Source organism: Fulmarus glacialis, unplaced genomic scaffold, assembly GCF_000690835.1.
Source record: "Fulmarus glacialis isolate BGI_N327 unplaced genomic scaffold, ASM69083v1 scaffold29517, whole genome shotgun sequence".
Classification (NCBI taxonomy): domain Eukaryota; kingdom Metazoa; phylum Chordata; class Aves; order Procellariiformes; family Procellariidae; genus Fulmarus; species Fulmarus glacialis.
This window is the reverse complement of record NW_009221760.1, coordinates 1-17,582: the sequence shown is the minus strand read 5'-3', so window position 1 is coordinate 17,582 and position 17,582 is coordinate 1. Positions and strand designations below refer to the sequence as shown.

Sequence of the window (17,582 nt, the reverse complement as noted above, 5' to 3'; positions counted from 1 at the left end):
CAGGAATGAGCATGAATGAAAACACTGGCTGTAACTCCCAGGGCTGATAACTTAAACCTCTCTCTATAGCAGGGTAAGCTGAAACAGTTCTTTCCCTTCACTTCCTCATCTGGAAATGTTCAGATAATCCAGCAATATCTAGTCTTATATCTGGAGTGAAACGTGTCAATGATTCACTGTCCACCTCATTTGTAACTACCTTTCTTTCAGAGCACTATCCTTCTTGGCATTGCTTTGGCCCAACCTCTTCATGCCTGCAGTTCCCAGTATCCTTTTCAAAACAGGTGATGAGGCCAAAGAACTGCGATCCTTTTGCATTGTGGGAAGCAGGATGCCAGTGAAGCATCTTTTGTTTTTCTTTTAGGGCAGGATCCCACTGTGAAGCTAACCGGTTATACTGTAGGGCTCATATGTGCTCTCCTCATCTGGAAGCCAGATTGGTCTGTGGGGTAAAAGCTGGAGAGGAGCATAGCTGTGCAGAACAGATGTTCTTTGCCATTCTTTGTCTCCATATTTCTCTTCCCTTCCAGCCCACCATCGCCAGTTCCAAACCTCTGCTTCTCAGCTGTTGATAAGGGATTTGGTGATAGGGGGATTATAGCCTAGCAATCAGGGTGATTTTAAAAAGTGGGATTTATTGGACAGTAGCAGCTGAATACAGAAATACATCTCAGTGATTGTGTGAGTGGAGATAAAACTCAGTTCAAAGAGGGATTTTAATTTCTTTTTTCTGGAAGCTGGATGTTGACGAAGAAATAATCTGCACTTTCTCCTACAGAAGGGGTCAATCCTGTGACTCCATTTATCTGTGGCCTGAAGATAAGTCAGTTGCACAGAGAACCTTATCACTCTGGCATTTTTATTTTCCAGGTTGTTGGCTCTCAAGCTAGAATCTTATATTCTGATCAGAGGGGTCGTGTGTCTATAGCTGTGGCTATTAATCGAGCGATTTCTGAAGGAAGGATTAAGGTTTGTCTTTTTTGTCTTGATATGGTCCGGTAATTGTGTTTAATATCTCAGACTGGGATGGCAGGTGGGAAAGGAGAAAGCTTCAATCAGTGAAGCTTCAGCTTCAACCACTGAAGAACAGAAGTTACTGCCGTTTACATGGGACCAGGATTCTGTTAGCATGTATTAGAGCTCGGTCATCATCTCTGCCTGTCACCAGTATTGTGCTACATAATAGAAGAAAGGCACGTTTAGAAAATCTCTGAAGTATGCTACCTTTTATTTCATATTGGGAATCTGCCTTATTTTCTATTTGGGCATCTACAAGCACAAAATATCATGCTGTGATTTGCTGAAAACACAAGGCAGGGACTGTAACTCCTTAGCAGTGCCCCAAACATTAAAAGTAACAAGAGACCGTGCCACTGCCCAGTGCTTCTTACCCTCTGTCCCTCACTTTCAGCCATATTATGGCTACAGCCCGCTCTGCAGTCAATTTTCATTTGCATTGCATATGTGAATGAAGAAAATCATTAGGCTTGACTGCCACTTTAGTGCATAATCAGTAATATCTTACTCATCTGAGTAAAATCCCACTGACCATATGTGGTGGTGGTAAAAGTACATACTATGGGCAAGATTGTATAGGGATTTTCAAAGTTCTTCATGAGTATTGTAGGTAGATGTACAATGTGACATCCTGGGGGACCAAAATCCTGAAGGCACCACTCAGTAATTATAACCATTACTTGCTGTGTGTACCACAGCATCAGACCAAGGCATATTCACTCATTCATCTCCATCTCTTTTATAGCTGAATTACAATTACCCTTTTTAAAGGGGCAAACTCAAGTAAAACTTAGAAAATGTTTGTTAAAATATTTCAAATGCTGTTGACCTTCTCAGGATTCAAAATGAACGTCGCTGGAAGCTAGTCTTAAAAAAAAAAACAACTGACCAGACAGAGCACTCCCTTGGAGCTATGACTGATAAGGTCAGACTCCCAGGCCTTTCAGATTTTGTTGCATCCTTTTTTCGTTTCTGCAAATCTCCATTCCCCCTCTCAATTTTCTAATTCACTGCCAACATAAAACAGAGCCAGCTAATTCCAGACCACACCATGCCAAGAGTGAATTATTCTTATGTAAACCCCATGCATGGCAAATGATAATGAAGACCTGCAAGTTGATCTAGATTCATACTGTCAATTAAATTCCAGATCAAGAATGGACTTTTTTGAGCTATATGAAATCACTGATTTTCATTGCTAACCTATTTTTAGTCTTGAAGTCTTCCAAAAAAATGAAAAAGTGTTTTCTGTTAGTTTTCATTTTCAACAGCAAACAAGAACGATTTTTGAATGAAGATTTTTGCATACTGAAATGTCTTCAAAATTTCAGCAAAGAAATGCTCAGATGAAATAACCACGCTGCTTCCCCTCTTCTTCCTGCCCTCCTTTGAAGATGCCATTGGCATAAAACCAAGCTCTTGTTCTTAGTTATGAAAGGACGGTGGCTTTCACAAACAGTATGTGAACAACTGTTTTACAATAAATAATAGCAGGCAGAGAAGGTGTTTCTGGGGGTTTAGGAGAGGGGACAAAGCTGAGGTTTGAAATGACTTAAGACAGAAGTGAATTCAGCAAATGATGATCCTCAGTAGCATTGTCAGTCCATGAAGGATTCAGTTTTCTCGTCTGTGGCTTTTTGCAGGCTCCAGTAGTCCTCAGCCGAGATCACCATGATGTGAGTGGGACCGACAGTCCTTACAGAGAAACGTCAAACATTTATGATGGATCAGCCTTTTGTGCAGGTCAGCAGAGCAGCTGAGGCTTGTCTGTCCGGGCAAACAAGAAAATTGCTTTAAAAGAGAAATTGGTTTTTTTTATGCAACATTTAAAAAAAGTTTTTGTTTAACCCTTTAATCCCAATTAATCAGATTTCCTGAGCAGCTTTGTGGGATTTAATAGTGATACAGACATCAATGTGGAGCTAGTTAAATAGGAGAGGTCCAGAACAATGATGAAAATTTAATGAAGATGCATCAGATTTACCTGAGTGTAAATGGAGAGCAGACTATCTCAGAGGACTGTATCTTCTGTTTAATTTTAATTTTGCACCTCACTGTTTCAAAGAGGTGATCTGAGCAGAATTACAGCTGTATTTCCTTGGGATTCACAAGATCAAAATCAGGTCTAGAATAGTATTTTGCTTAAAGCAAAAATATTCACAGCTGCGTTCATTTCATTGCCTGAGGACTCAAGAAAACAGTCTGGACTTTCTGAAGGGAACTTTTCTGGTCATAGGGGAACATACTTTGAAAGTAAAAGCATAAGAATGGAAGTCAGGCGTTCTGGATTAGATTCCAAGCCTTGTTGCTCACTTACAGTGTGACTGTGGGCAAATCATGTAGGTTTGCTATACAAAAGGAGTCTTTAATTCTGCACACCTGACCTGAGCTAACTAGACTCTGCTTTTAAGTTTGTGAAATGGTGCTTTAGAAAAATAAACCCAAGAAATATCAGATTAGAGACTTGAAAAAAATGAGTGAAACACTAAGCAATTTTTAACCTAAATCTTCCTCAATTTTCCATCCATAAAGTGGAAATTATGATAAAAGCTTTAGCCCAGTAGTGTTTCTGCATGTCATGAACTGACAATCACAAAGCGGCTTGAGATTGGAAGATACAAGCTGCTATAGAAGGAGAAATTATGACAGAGGTAGCTGAGCATATTGAATTACTTCCATTATGGGAATTCATAATAGAACCAAATTATGATTCAATTTTAAGGAGAAAAGTTCCCTGCTATCTTAACTGGATTTCCTGATGAAATGAGGCTTTTAGCTGTGTCTGTCAGTCCCACTTCAACAACATTTTGACTATGTTGGCTAGTTCTAATAGGTCAGATGGATAGATGCCTTGAATAATGTTTGGTTCTGAGAAAATGGTGCAGCTGCATAGAGAACAGCAATCCAAAGTAATGTCTCCACCAAAGGGCTTAACAACATAAGTAAACCTCAGGCAATGCCCTTAGAAGATGGCAATAGAAACAAGGCTTGCAAAACCCCATTGCTTGTCGTGCTATGTGTTTTTCTTTGCATTTTGTGATTTACATGAACCATTTGCCTTCTCCAAGGGCTTATCTAAAGCCTGTTGACCACTGATTTCACTGGTCTTTGAAACCTCTGGATGAGCCTCTGGAAGTAATAAAAGAACATCTTAGGTCTTCCTCTCTCCCTTCTTTCCTGTTGTTTTAACACCACATTTGAGCTGGTTCAGTTGAAATTGGCTTGTCTCTAGCGCACAGGAATTTTCCAGACTGTTTGCCTGTCTTATTTTGTTTTGCAGTAAGTACCTCAGCCTGATCCTTGGCAAACATGGGTCATCGCTGCTCGGCAAAGTGTAGTTCAGCACAGACATTTGCACAGTTAAGGACCTTTATCAAAGCCAAGGAGTAGCATGTTATTACATCATTAGTCCACTTGCCATGCTCCTTGTCCAACCTCCACTCTTATCACACTAGTGGCTGAGGAAGAAATCTGTATGTTTTTAGAGTATGGGGATTTCGATCTCTCCCATTCCCCCTTGACAGCACTGTAATTATGATAATTGGGTTATTAAAGTGACATAATGCCAGATAAAAGATGCTGTAATGGGGCTTTTGACAAGGTTTAACATAGATTAGTGCTCAAGTAAACTCATTTTTCCATCAGGCATGTAACAACTGTGGGTCTGCAAATGTGGCTGGTGGGGATATTGCTGTTTGCCTCTTATTTTTTTGCTGTTAAAAGCACAGCAAATGATCTATTAAATCTGTCCTGAATTAAATCTGAATAAATGTTTTGAGCAAATTTTACCCTGTTATCCTCTGTGTGTACCTCTTTCCACCTCTCTGGGTATATCCTTTAGCACAAATTGTAGTGAACATATAAAATTCTAGTGAACATTTCAGTGGAAATCATACATTTGACATTAGTCAAATGACATTTGTCTGCTAAATCATTTTTCTTCATTTTTTTAAAGCAAAAGAAACCCCCTGTATCATTTCAGCAGTTCATGTTAAGGGTAAAATTCCCCCATGTCCAGAGAATCGGGGCCGATATAATTTTCACGCTGTGTTCCCAAAATGCAACTCCTTAGCTTTAGACTGGCTTTCTGCACAGGGCTGAATTAACTCTGCAGTCTGATTTGAGAATACTTTGGGCTTCTGAGAACTGCAAGGTGTGTAGTTTTCTAGGTGTCCCCCCCATTTTGAAACCCTCCACATGGATGTGTCCAACCTGTTCTTCCATGACTGAGGCATCCCCAAAGGAGAGTATTGTATTTCTCTGCACCCTGAGGAGGTATCTCCCAGCTGAGGAGTGGTAGGTTCTTCAACTGCTTGAATTGGATCACAAATGAAGAAAGCATCAGGGTCCTCACAAACCACAGTATGAAATTGGCATTTGCTTCTTCCAGTGTAGGGGCAAAGAGTGGGAGGAAAATCTCTCTTGCCTGTTCCTCCCAAGAATGAGATGTTCAGTGTATATCTGTGAGAGAAGCTGTGAGTAAACCCTGTCTCCAACACTGCCTTCACACAGCCAAAATCAAGGTGTTAGTGGAAGGAGCGAGCAGCACAACAAAAAAATGAATGCAGCATGTCAGAGCCATAACACCTTTCTTCTCCTCCTAGACATGGCGGTACAAAATTTTGTAGGAGATGCATTCAGAGGAGCGACCTGGGTCGCATTACACAACGGTGGTGGAGTTGGCTGGTAAGAACTTATTTATCTTTCTAAAGCTGGATTTTGAATCCCATTACTACTTCTGTATATGCGTGTGGGGAGGAGAGACAGGAAGGTAATTGCAGAAAAGATGTGTGTATTACTAGAGTAGTACAACGTCATGATCATGGGAAGGACGGGTTTGGAGACAAGGATGTATAATAACGTGAAGTGTGGTGTTGTATGAGGCTTTTCTAATTAATGCCCATATGTCTAGAAAAAGTGTTTTGGACATTGGCCACAGCGCAGTTTGGAGAACTTAATTTGCCAAATAAGTACAGTCTGCTGTGGTCTTTTTGAACAGATCCTACTTCCAAAGTTGTCTTCACACATGCACAGCCAGAGTGTCAGTGGATGGATTATGTTTAGGTTTCCCCTTAAGCTGTATTTAAATCTGTGACCTTAGGACCCCAATATAAATGCCCATGTGCTAAAGTGCAACGAGGGGTTATTGATACAAAACAGCTCAGGTGCCAGCAAACCCCCCAGTCTTCTTTCTCCCCTTGCTCGTGCCTGGCAGGATAAAAGACCACAGCCAAGTAAGGACTTGATTAAACACCTCCTTCTTCACATAAGATGCAGAACTAAGAGAAATGTCTAAACTGAGATGCAGAATGAGAGAAATATTATGTACGGAGAGGGAAATTAATCTCCTTCATGTGCCACTAAAAGGTTACTCTGGTTTGGCAGAGGTTTAGGGAAAAGGAGAGCCTGGCCACACTGCTTTAGTGCTGGTTTGTTCTTTCCAGCATAGTCCAGCAAAGCCTCTCCCATTTACAGCCATGTCTTCATTTTGTGGTGTCGTCAGTCAAAAGGGGGGCAACCCTCTATTAAATGCTGTAGTGAACCCTCCCACTTCCCTGTTCCATCCAGCTCTGGAATATGCCAACAACAGCAAGCCAAAGAACTTGTAGCAGATGTTATCCTCAGAGACATTTGATGATAATTTATTATTACTCATCTGGATGATCTGGATCTAGAAAATACCCTTTCAAGTCAGATGGAGAATTCCCTCTCCTGTTCTCTAACTCCTTTGATTTCAGAGAAGTAACTACTGAATAGAAGGTACATGAGAGCAAAATTGAACAGTGGGATAAAAGCGCTTAGACACATGGAGTGAAAATCTGGCGTTACTGATTTCAGCGGTAACACCCACAGTAGCCAGGATTTCATTCACAATATCCATAATTCTGAATGGAATATATATGCCAGAATATCTGCTTACTCTGGTCATCTCAGTCTCAGGCTCCAGAGATAGCAGCAGACTAGATCTGTCTGAATGGCCTTAGCTGAGTTTAACCTTTTAAAATACCTGCTTGTGAAATACAAGCAAAGAAAATAACTTTCCACTACATGATGTGCAAAATATTTGGAATATTTTTGTGATAATTGATAATTATAATTATTAGAATTGCTAAAATAATTGCTTATGCCATGAATGTTCTGTGGATTGATGATGCTTAATTCAAAGGATACAAATAATCATATTCCCTATCTCTCTTTGGCCTCTGTAAAGCCAACCCCTCCTGCATGTTTCTAGCCCTCTGAGCAATTCAAAGAGAGATTTGCTGAATGGTGAGACTGCCCTTACTTCTGGAAAACTGGCACTGGCCACACTGCGATTTCAGTTGTATTGTTTTAGTTGTTTCTTAAGTGGAGTTACATCATTAGAAAGAATGCTCTTCCCCAAGGCAGAGCAAAGGTGCTGTCATTTATGTAATGCATCAGAAAATTAGTGTGTGGCTGTTCACTGAAATCAAAATATCGATGGAAAAACAGGGTTTGATTATCCTTTTTGACATTTCCTAGTGGCTTGTCATTGTGGAACAGTATCTGCTCACCTTGTTCTTGGGAGCAGTCATAGCCCTCTGTGATTAAATTACTGTGCTTCAGTGAAGAATGCAGAGCCTGAAAATTAGGCCTGTCTCTGCATGAGCCTTAATAAGCCACCATGCTGAGACTCAGATGTGGTAACAATGTCGTGTTGTTAGATGCCGTGGTCTGGAGAGCCCCCGAAAGCCGCGGCACGACAGGTGGTTCTGCTCGGCTTAACTAATCATGGCACCACCCTGGCTAGTTAAAGCGCTGCACCCCTTTGCCTTCTGAGGAGAAAGAGAGGAATAATTTAAAGGTGGTAAAAGCAGCAAAACCAACCCCCAACCATAACAAATTACTTTCTTTGCCTGGAAGAGACAGATGCCTTTAGGTTTTAGGACCCTGTTTTTCTTTTTCTCTAGAGAGCTAAAAATTCAGCTGACTTTGCCATAAAGAAATCTCCATGTGCCTGATAAAATCTTCTTGTCATCAGCTGATTTGGAAATGTGAAAGTACATGCGGAAGCTTATATATATTTATAAACAAATATGCACGTGATTAGAGAGAAATCAAGTTGTCATTGGGAAGTTTCTGTTCAGGAAGTTCAGAAATGGCAATTGCCTTGTGTTCAGCTACCAGTCCTCCCTGCAGAGGCTGGGCTTGCCTGGAACTGCTGACAGATCTGCCATGTCTTCCCTACGAGACTAGAGAAGTGTCTTCGATCTGCTTTGATTTTTCTGTGCTATAGCCTTGTGGGACAAACAGAAAAAGCAGGATTAATATTTATTTAGCTGGAATCTGCATCACATGTACTGTTTGAGAGACTTAAGATTAACATAGTAATTACAGCAAATGAATGTTATTCATCTCTTGCTGCCTGTTTATTTGCAGGAGAATGTATATTAGCACGGAGCCTGAGTAGCCTGTAGTAACAAAAAGGCAGAAGCAATTTAAGAACCTAACTGCACTGTTGACAGTGTGACTTCTTGATTGTGAGAGAGGCCTTGTTTTCTTTGATCACCTTAGAAGGAGACATCTGGAAATTATAGGAGGTAGCTTAGGTCAAAATGCCACATGTTTCTTTAATTACCTGAAAATGTGACCCAATGCTAATGAAGGCAGAGAGCTCCCCTTTAAAAGTGAGAGGTTTTGCTAGAAAATCCATCCTAACAAACATTGGCATTTAATTTATGAGTGATTTTTAGACAGTAGGACAGATTCTGATGAGTGATTCTGATTTACACTGGAGTAACTCCATGGAAATCAATGGAGACGCTCTAAATTTATGGAGTGCAAGTGAGATCAGACGCTCACTGTTCGTGCCTAAGCTTCAAAGGATGCTCTTTGGGATGCTGTGCACAGAGGGGATCTTTGCCACTGAAAGAACATCATCTTCCTGTACGGAATATCTTTATAAAGCATTGCTCCAAAGGTCTGATTTTCTTATTGTCTGATATTGCCAATAGGCTGTCTTGACATGTGCTCATACTGTGATCCCAATTACATTGCAATGGAATCATTGACGTTCATAAGTGTACTCTAGCTTTGTATTTTGACCGTAAAGAATAGTGCTAATTTGGTCTCTGTACACAGAAGCAGCAGCGTATGGTGAGGTAACTGGCCCTGGTCTTGATATAATTACATTTGTAATATTGTCATCCAGTCTGGTCCCCTCTTCTGGAGAAGACAGTAACAACATGAGCTATTAGAAAAGTGGAATTTGCAAGAAATGCAGATGTTTGGACATTTGTTTTCATCCTAAAATGAGACTAAGAGCAGAACTAATGAAAGATTTCACACAGTTAAAAGATCCTGGGAATTAAATTCCAGGCTGGAAAGTGTTGACAGTGTCAATCAAAAAGAAACATTTTATTTTGAAGAATCAGAGCTTACAATATTCAAACATCTCAATTGAAAACATGACTTTGTTTCAAATTTTTCTGTTAAAGATAAGAAACTGATTCATTCAATGACATTCTGCTGTGAGAACTGTCAGTTTCAAGAAAACTGTGCCTTTCAACAGAAAATGTATTTGTAATACTGATATATCTAATAATGGTAAAGTGGAGGGAGTTCACAGAATGGTACCGCGATGGTGAGATCTAGGGCTCTAAGTTCCTTGCTCAGCTATGTGATAGGGTCCTACTTAGCACTCAGGTAGTATATATAACTAGCAAAAGGGTATTAACATCACATAAGTACCAACGTTACGTTGAAAATGAGAAAATGTGAGTTCTAGTTTCAGGAAGAAGATCTCAGGTCTGTGAGGCTCCAATGTAGCCTCATTTCCCAATTTCCTGAGAAGCTCAAGTTTCTGCTGGAAAATACACAGTAAGAAATTATTCCTTCCTGGACTGGAAGACACCTAGCTCCTGTCTGATTCATGGATTTGTCTGATGTTACTCTATGTAAATTTTGTAAACTTATTCATTATATTAACTATAAAATACAGAGGACAAAATCCTGCCTCCAGGAATCTCCGTTAATAGTCTCTCATACCATGTGTTGTTGTACGATATGCCCCGTCTCTCAGGTATTGCTGATGCTGAGTTATAATGCCAGAACTCTCATAGATTTGCAGCAACAGATAACTATCCAACTGCATTTACCACTATTCACCATATGCAACGAAGCAAGAATTTGAGCAGGCCAGAGCCTGAAGTCAGAGAAGATGTTTTGCTCTATGTGTTTTCCATGTCCTTTTAAAACCAGACTGGTATGTCTGCCAAGTATAAACTGTTAGTTTTAACATATTTCTGTTCTTCTTCTGCCAATAAATCTGCTTCCTGAAAAGTTGGCACTGATGTCTTTAAACATCTCTGTATCTCGTACAAAATGAATGATTGTTTTTGAAATGATCAAGGCAGATATGCATTAAGTGGTGGGTTAACACTTTTAAATAAAATACTTATGCTCTCTCATTTGTCCCGAGAGAATATAAATAGATCCATCTGTCTGCTTCAATAAGTACACAGTCCTCCTCATGATCCTATCTTTATGGCAGGCTCTAGTGTAGCAAACATGAACAGCATAACCTTTAAAAATACCCTGAGATAGGTAACTCTCCAGCCCATCAGAAGTGCTAGCTTTCTTTACTTGTTTCTAGAGCCAGTACAGCGTGCAGTCCTCAGGAGATGCAGCGCAAGCTTAATTTTTGACACTCCTGCTTGGAGCAGATACTGACTGCTAACTGGGCATTACAAGAAAGGTGGAATAGGTTTGCTGCAGATCAGGAAACTAGGCCTTTGCCCTGCTAAATTCCTTTTTTTTTTTTTTTTTTGTAAGTATAAAAGGTTACTGATAGTGTCTCTTATTCAGCACCATTTCTATATTCTCATCCTTCTTCTTGCAGTGCAACTGAACAAATTAACTCCTGTGAATTTTGTGGGATTAGTTTGAATTATTTTGATTTAATTCTCTTACATTTATATTTTTCAGGGGTGAAGTGATCAATGGGGGATTTGGCCTGGTTTTGGATGGGTCCACAGAGGCTGAAGAACGGGCTAAGATGATGCTCAGCTGGGATGTTTCCAATGGAGTAAGCAAAACTCATTATATATGTTCACTTTAATATCTTCCTGCCTCTGGGACTATGTTTATTTAGGTAGTCAGGTTCCAATGCTCCTATTGTTTTTAAATGAATGGAAGTATGAGCACTCAGGCAGGAGTTTTTGGGATCTGTCTTTTTGTATCCCAGGAATAGTCCTAATGGGCCAAGTGACTCATTCTATTCACTGCTTCTAATACGGGTGGTTATGAGCCTGATTCCAGTAGAGCCAATGAGTTGTTTTGTTTGGTTAGTTTTTTTCTCCAACCAACTTCAAAGGACTTTAAGTCAATAAAAGAGGCTGAATAATTCTTGGGTAAGGAATTTACTGTAAAGTGTCAGGACCACCCCCTCTGACGTTACAACATATTGGAGCCCAACAGTTTCCACATATCTCGGTATGTGTTTTGTTATTTTTTAAGCAGAAAGGGAAGCATGCTTATGATAATTTTGTTAGACACGTTGGCATTGTTGTTTGCCTACATAATACAATTGACAACTATATGAACTTTAGTCTTGTCTATTCCTAACTTCTAGACCTACGTATCTTGAAAAGGTTGCCATTTAAGTGCCAGCTCATCCAGCCCTTGCTACGATTAGAGTTTTTGCATTCCATTAATGTCCAGATAGATCCTGTTTGGGTTTAAGACTAGGATCCTATCTCTGAACTTGCAGAGAGGTTTTGATTCAGTACTTGCAGGGAACCTAATCAGCAGGACATAGTGATGCATAGTCCAATTAAAGGACAAAACCCGTTGCATTTCAGTCATGAAACCTCACAAGGACCTGATATATTGAGGGAGCTCCTTGCCAACGCTGACATGAACTGTTCTATTTTACTTCTCAAGAGAATTGCAGAATTCCTTCTTGCCTTAGACCTAAACATTTTTTTTTCTCCCCATAAGACCTGGCATGACTGGGGGTAGAAGAGGAGGAGGAACAATTTGCATGTATTGCCTGTCCCAGATCTGAAATAACACATTAGTAAACTATTAAGGAAGAAGGAGGAGGAGGAGGAGAATTTTATTAATTTGTAGATTAGAGTAATGAAGACAAACCCTTAACACACACTGTGTATCAGAGACAGCCTATTAAAAACCCAATAAATCTTTTGCTGCTCTGATTTATTGCAAGCAAAAGCCCCACTCCTCCACACACATGTTGAAAAAGGACAATCTGAGAATGCTACCCATATTATATACAAGACTGGAAAGAAACTGGAGTGTACCCTTGAAAATATACTGCCAGGAATAATCATAGGTGAGTGGCGGGGAAATTGAGTTGTTAACTTGAAAGGTCATTTCTATCTGTTATTGCTATGATCCTGGGAACTTATTAGGCTTACGTTAATCATATGCTTTAATATTTTGCTAAATTGGAACCTAAGTATTTTCTTTCTTGAACACTTTTGAGTCTCAATATTTCAGACACTGATTTGCAATTCATAATAGAGATTTGTAGGGCATTGAATAGAGGGAAGGACTTACTTCCTTTGTGCCAAATCTTGACCTTTTTTCGTCTGGGGAGTCTTGCTTGTACACAGCTCAAAACGCAGAGCTTTGCTGTTGGAAGAGGCGTTTACCAGTTCCCTGGCTGTCCACAGAGTTTCATCCTTATGTGCTGGCAGAGAATTTGGCTCCTTGATTTCATAGTTTGAAAATGCATTGAGTGACATTTTCCTTTTTAAATATTTATCCCACTACAAAAGCATCAATTGCTTAAATGACACTGTTATCTAATGCAAGTGCTAGTTTTACAGAGCTGGGATAGAGTGCACAACTATTTTTAGTGAGAGAATTTTGTAAAGTTTATAAGGTACCTGGCTCTACCAATGTTATCTGTCCAATGTTATGTTTCTGCTTGAAAATGTACCAAGTCTATCCAAATACTACTCATAAAAATTAAGTAGGTATTACAAAAATGACTTCCAAAATCAGTAAGGAAACTACAAACTGGCAGAGGGTTGAGAGATTTGTTGTCATGAAATTGGGTGCCAGTGTTTGCGTAAATATTGTGTAAGATGGATGTGGCAAGAGAAATGTACGATTTTTACACCCATTGATTTTCTGGTCTGACAGGTCGCCAGACGCTGCTGGTCGGGTAATGACTATGCTTATGAAAGGATCTGCCAAGCAATGAAAGAGAATGCCACATTAAAGGTGACTCTCCCTCACAAGGTGGTGGATGAGAACATCTTGGAGCAAGCCCTGAAACATTAGTGGTATTCCTGGTGCAATGTTGTCCTTGCAGATACATTTGAAGTTGCTTCCTTGATATCCTGTTTTGCTCTCTGGCCAAATGATAAAGGGCTTGCAAATGTCTCTTCCATGTGAGTTCTCTTTTTTCCCTTTAACTTGTTAATGGGGCAAACCTGTATCTGGCTGTGACAGGTCCACTGATGTCAGGAACAGTCTTTTCACTAATGTATTTGGAACAATGTTTGCAATAAGAAACTATTCATCGTAAGGAAAGGAACTGGAATTTTGTCCCTGAAAATTAAATGAAAAAAAAAAATCCACTTATTCCGGATAATTCGTAAATTAAGGAGACTCTTAGGTCTGGTAGATCAAATGTAGAATGGAAGTTGGAACTCTTCATTCTAATTCAGTGTCTGCTGCTATCAGCAAAGAGCCATGAAATCCAGTAGCCAAACATTCTTTATTGGTGGAGGATGTATTGATATCACGTGTACTAGGCTCAAGCTTTTCTGTATTGCCATAAAAGCGTTTGGTGATCGCAATAGAAAGCGACAGATAAACTGTAACTGGTTAAGCACAGCTAGCCTGCCTGTGTTTTTCCCTGAAATTTTCACCCAAGATTTTCACCACAAGCAGGAACAGAATGCAGTGCCAGGTAAGTGGGTGGAGAAGCCTGAAGGCAGTAAGTACTAGACCATTTCCAAACATCTTACAGCAAGGCCAGAAAAATATGGAACAACTCATGATAAAGTAGTGTAAGCCAAATTCTGCATCAGTCTGAGATGGTGCCATCCTACTGAATCTGATGATGTGTGCACTTTGCTGCCTCACAATGATGGGTTTGTTCTTCTGTAGAAGCCCATTGCACTTGAGCAGCTTCTAAATGGATGAAAACCTCCAGAAGATTTAGATCCCTAGTGCAGGCTGCTGCTTTTTAATGAAAAAACATGGGCTACTCACCCATTTGGATGTGAGTGGTGCAATTAGTAAAGCACTGTAACAAAATGATCATGTAGACTTTCCATCTGAAATAAAACACAACTGATGTGAAAAAACCAAAAGCACCAAAGAGAAGACAGTGTGGGCTTCCTTCACACAGAAGTGGATTATAAAGTAAAATAGAGATAGAAAGGTCTTTTTGGTCTCCCTTCTTCTTCCTAGGAAGGGTTAGGAAGGCACACAACCCACTGTGCCTAGATGCAACTGAAAGAAACCTCGTATTTTGCACCTGAACCTACTATTATATTTGTGTTAACAGTAACTTATGGAAGTATTTTGTTCTAATCAGCTGTGACGCAGAATCAAAAGTTGAGGCTTACATTGAACCCCCTATACACATACATATTGTCAGATACATACATATAGATTTACAGAAACATTTTACATACACATCTATATGTGCGTGTGTACAAAAATAATTCTTAGCTATGATGTCTCATGTTAAGCATGGCCCTTGCATATAGGCCTCATTCAGACTTGAACACAGAGCGTCAGCAATCCCTTCCCCCAGTGCGCACGTGGTACTTACTGGACTTGATCTGCTCTGTCACTCAGTCTCCTTGGCACTGTATCTGTTACCCCTTGGAAGGGGAAGGGATTACACAGGTAAACCTGCGCTGGCTGCTGCAGATGAGGTGTGATGAGCTGCAGTCCTCAGGACTGTGGGGTCAACTGTGATACTTGCCAGGTGAGCACACTCTGCAACTCTGTATTGCCTCTGGTGCCCAGTAAAGGAAACCATTTCTTTTGCATCACAAATCAGTTCTTTACTCTGTTGACGTACTGTATATTTCTCCAGATGAATAGTGAGAGCCTGGCATCTGCTTGTAACTGAACCTTCTGTGAAGTGCAATCTGCAGTTGATCGGAATTGCTTTATATTATGGAAAAAACCGCCCACATTGCCAAGTTATATGATTGAGATGTTAGTAGTTGTCAGCCAGATTTGACAGCCTTTGCTTTGACATATGTTATGCATTATCTATTATTAATAACCACACTGGGCTGGGTCCAAAGTTAGTATCTTGGTAGTGTACAAAACCACTCTAGTCTTCACAGCCCAAAAGCACTAGGGTACTGTTTTGTCATGAGGAACAACCAGAAAATACACTGGCTTTTCTGTACTAAGGAACGTAGAGCTGCTCCATAGATTCATCTTAATTCTGAATTGAAAATCCATCAAAGACGAAATATTGAAGAAGAAATATTTATTATGAACTCTTAATCTTTGTATTTTTTAGTACTGGGGTACTTGCCAGCGTGCTCCCCTTCACATACCAGACAAAAAAGGAACCTTGTTTTCATCCTCATAGCTTTACTGACCAGGGGACATAACCTTGCAAGTACACCCTTGCTGAATGCCACTCAAGTCCCTGGGAGTTTATAACCCTTTTTTTTTTGTAGGGAGACATAGAGCTGGAAGGTATGAGCACAATTCAAGAGCTACTGGTTGAAGTTCAGATTATAAAGTCTTTGGCTGTTAACTAGGTAGCACGAGTAAGGCAAAACAGGTTACAGAAAAGCAGTGAACTGATGAGCAGTTAGTCATGTTTATGACTACTCACTGTTTTTTATTTTAATTATGAAGTATATATAGTTACGTGTATACATTTACATCTGCTTTGGTCTTTTAACTGCATATCTCATGCACTTAACAAATGTGAACTGAGGTTTACAATACCTTTGGGAGGGCATAGGGAAACAGTAACCTGTTCCTGCCTGGGATGAAATAGCAGGGGGTTTCCAGCATACAGAAACCATAAACAAGACCAGTGTGAAGATTCCCTTTCTGAGCTCGGCTGCTCATTTTATTTGTTCTCTATTTGTTTGCAGAGAAGCTGGGACTGTGAATGGGCTATTGTTCTGTGGAGATGCTGATGTCATTTTTAGGTAGCTGACCTCATTGCTGGACAAACCCAATACAGGGAGAGCAGTCTTCAAGCCATGCATCTCTAGGCATTGCATCAGATCCAGACAGTGGATATAGAGGTAGTGAATTTCTGTAGTGAAGTCTCAAGCTTGCCACAGGCTGAAGCATCCTTCCTATGAATCCTAGTACCTTAATGCTTTCCTCAAAACGCAGACTCTTGTCCTGAAAAGCTTGTGCCTGGCTGCAGATAGAAGCAAGAGCTTGGTGACAAAGGATAATTCATGCAGGACACTCATATGTCTGTAACTACAGTGGTGTTTAAAGGTATAAAGCTTGTCGACATGAGAGAGGTGTTAGCTCTCCTAGTTAGGGTCTTGTTGAGTCACTCCAGGCTGTGGCAAACATAAGAGATTTGTGGCTTGATGTTTTTTTTTCTTTTTTTCTTTTTTCTTTTCTCCTTCAGGTTTGACATCCTTCAAGCAGGGATGCACCTATGTGTTAAGCAATAAACTCCTAAGCAGACCTTTCTTTTCCTAGGAACATGAAGCAAGGTACTGCAAAGACCTCCATAGGGAGATCAGGATAGCTAGGGGCAGCTAACAACAGGAATGACCTACACGTGGTGACAGTCAGCAGTGGGGTAAGGGGGATTTCAGAGGAGGCTGAGCTCAAGCACCCAGGGACTTCAGACTCTGCACAAATGGCTGTGAAGGTGCACAGTGGAGCTCTGGGTGTACCTACAGCTCTGTGGCAAGAAGTACCAGCTTCCCTGGAGCTGAGTGTGCCTAGCCAGCAGTCTCCCATCCTTGCTGTTGGAGATTTGATACAAAATTGCTCAGCAGGAGACAATTTGCCCAATGGAAGGATGACAGCACCATCTGCTGGGACCGCTCGGTCCCGCAGCAGGAAGGGGCTCGTGTCATTTCCACGGCAAATGTAGGATTATTTTCCCTTTTCCTTAAGTATTGGAGAGTCAGAAGGCAGCTAAAAAGTGTTGCCCAAGAATGAAAAAACCTGTTTTATGCATTAGCTGAATTTGTAGGGGGTTTTTGCCTGGGTTCAACTGACTTCAGCATCAGCATTTGAGAGCCGCTTTTCTACCCTCAATCTTTCTTGTCAGTGTTTGTCCTTTTTCCCTCCTTTCTTCGCAGCGTGTTTCCTCTGCATAGCACCGCAGCACTCTTTATTGCCCTCCTTCACTCAGGTCCACTTCTGCTGAGAGTCTGACTGTCTCGGGTGGTGGTTGGGCACGGCCATGCTTGGAACAGATCTGCATCGCTCAAGGCTGGTTCATAATGCTGTTTCCATATTTCTACTGAAGATGCACAGGATATTGTGCTATTGCAACTCTCCAAATGTGGCTGCAAGCCCAAAATGGCTCTGACACAGCTTCTTCCTTGCTATTAGCAGGAACACATAGATACTGGAATAATCCCCAAACA

The 17,582-nt window shown here is 40.6% G+C and overlaps 1 protein-coding gene across 1 annotated transcript in view; it reads left to right on the top strand.

The window, feature by feature from the left end:
- UROC1 (urocanate hydratase 1) overlaps nt 1-13,293 on the top strand; it is a gene marked incomplete at its 5' end in the record, with an annotated part of 27,688 nt that extends 14,395 nt beyond the window's left edge. Inside the window, 5 exons of the mRNA XM_009581228.1 lie at nt 871-969; nt 2,661-2,760; nt 5,622-5,703; nt 10,966-11,065; nt 13,153-13,293. Of these exons, the coding sequence (XP_009579523.1) occupies nt 871-969; nt 2,661-2,760; nt 5,622-5,703; nt 10,966-11,065; nt 13,153-13,293 (522 nt within the window). The remainder of the gene's footprint in view (nt 1-870; nt 970-2,660; nt 2,761-5,621; nt 5,704-10,965; nt 11,066-13,152) is intronic.
- Nucleotides 13,294-17,582: the final 4,289 nt, after the last annotated feature.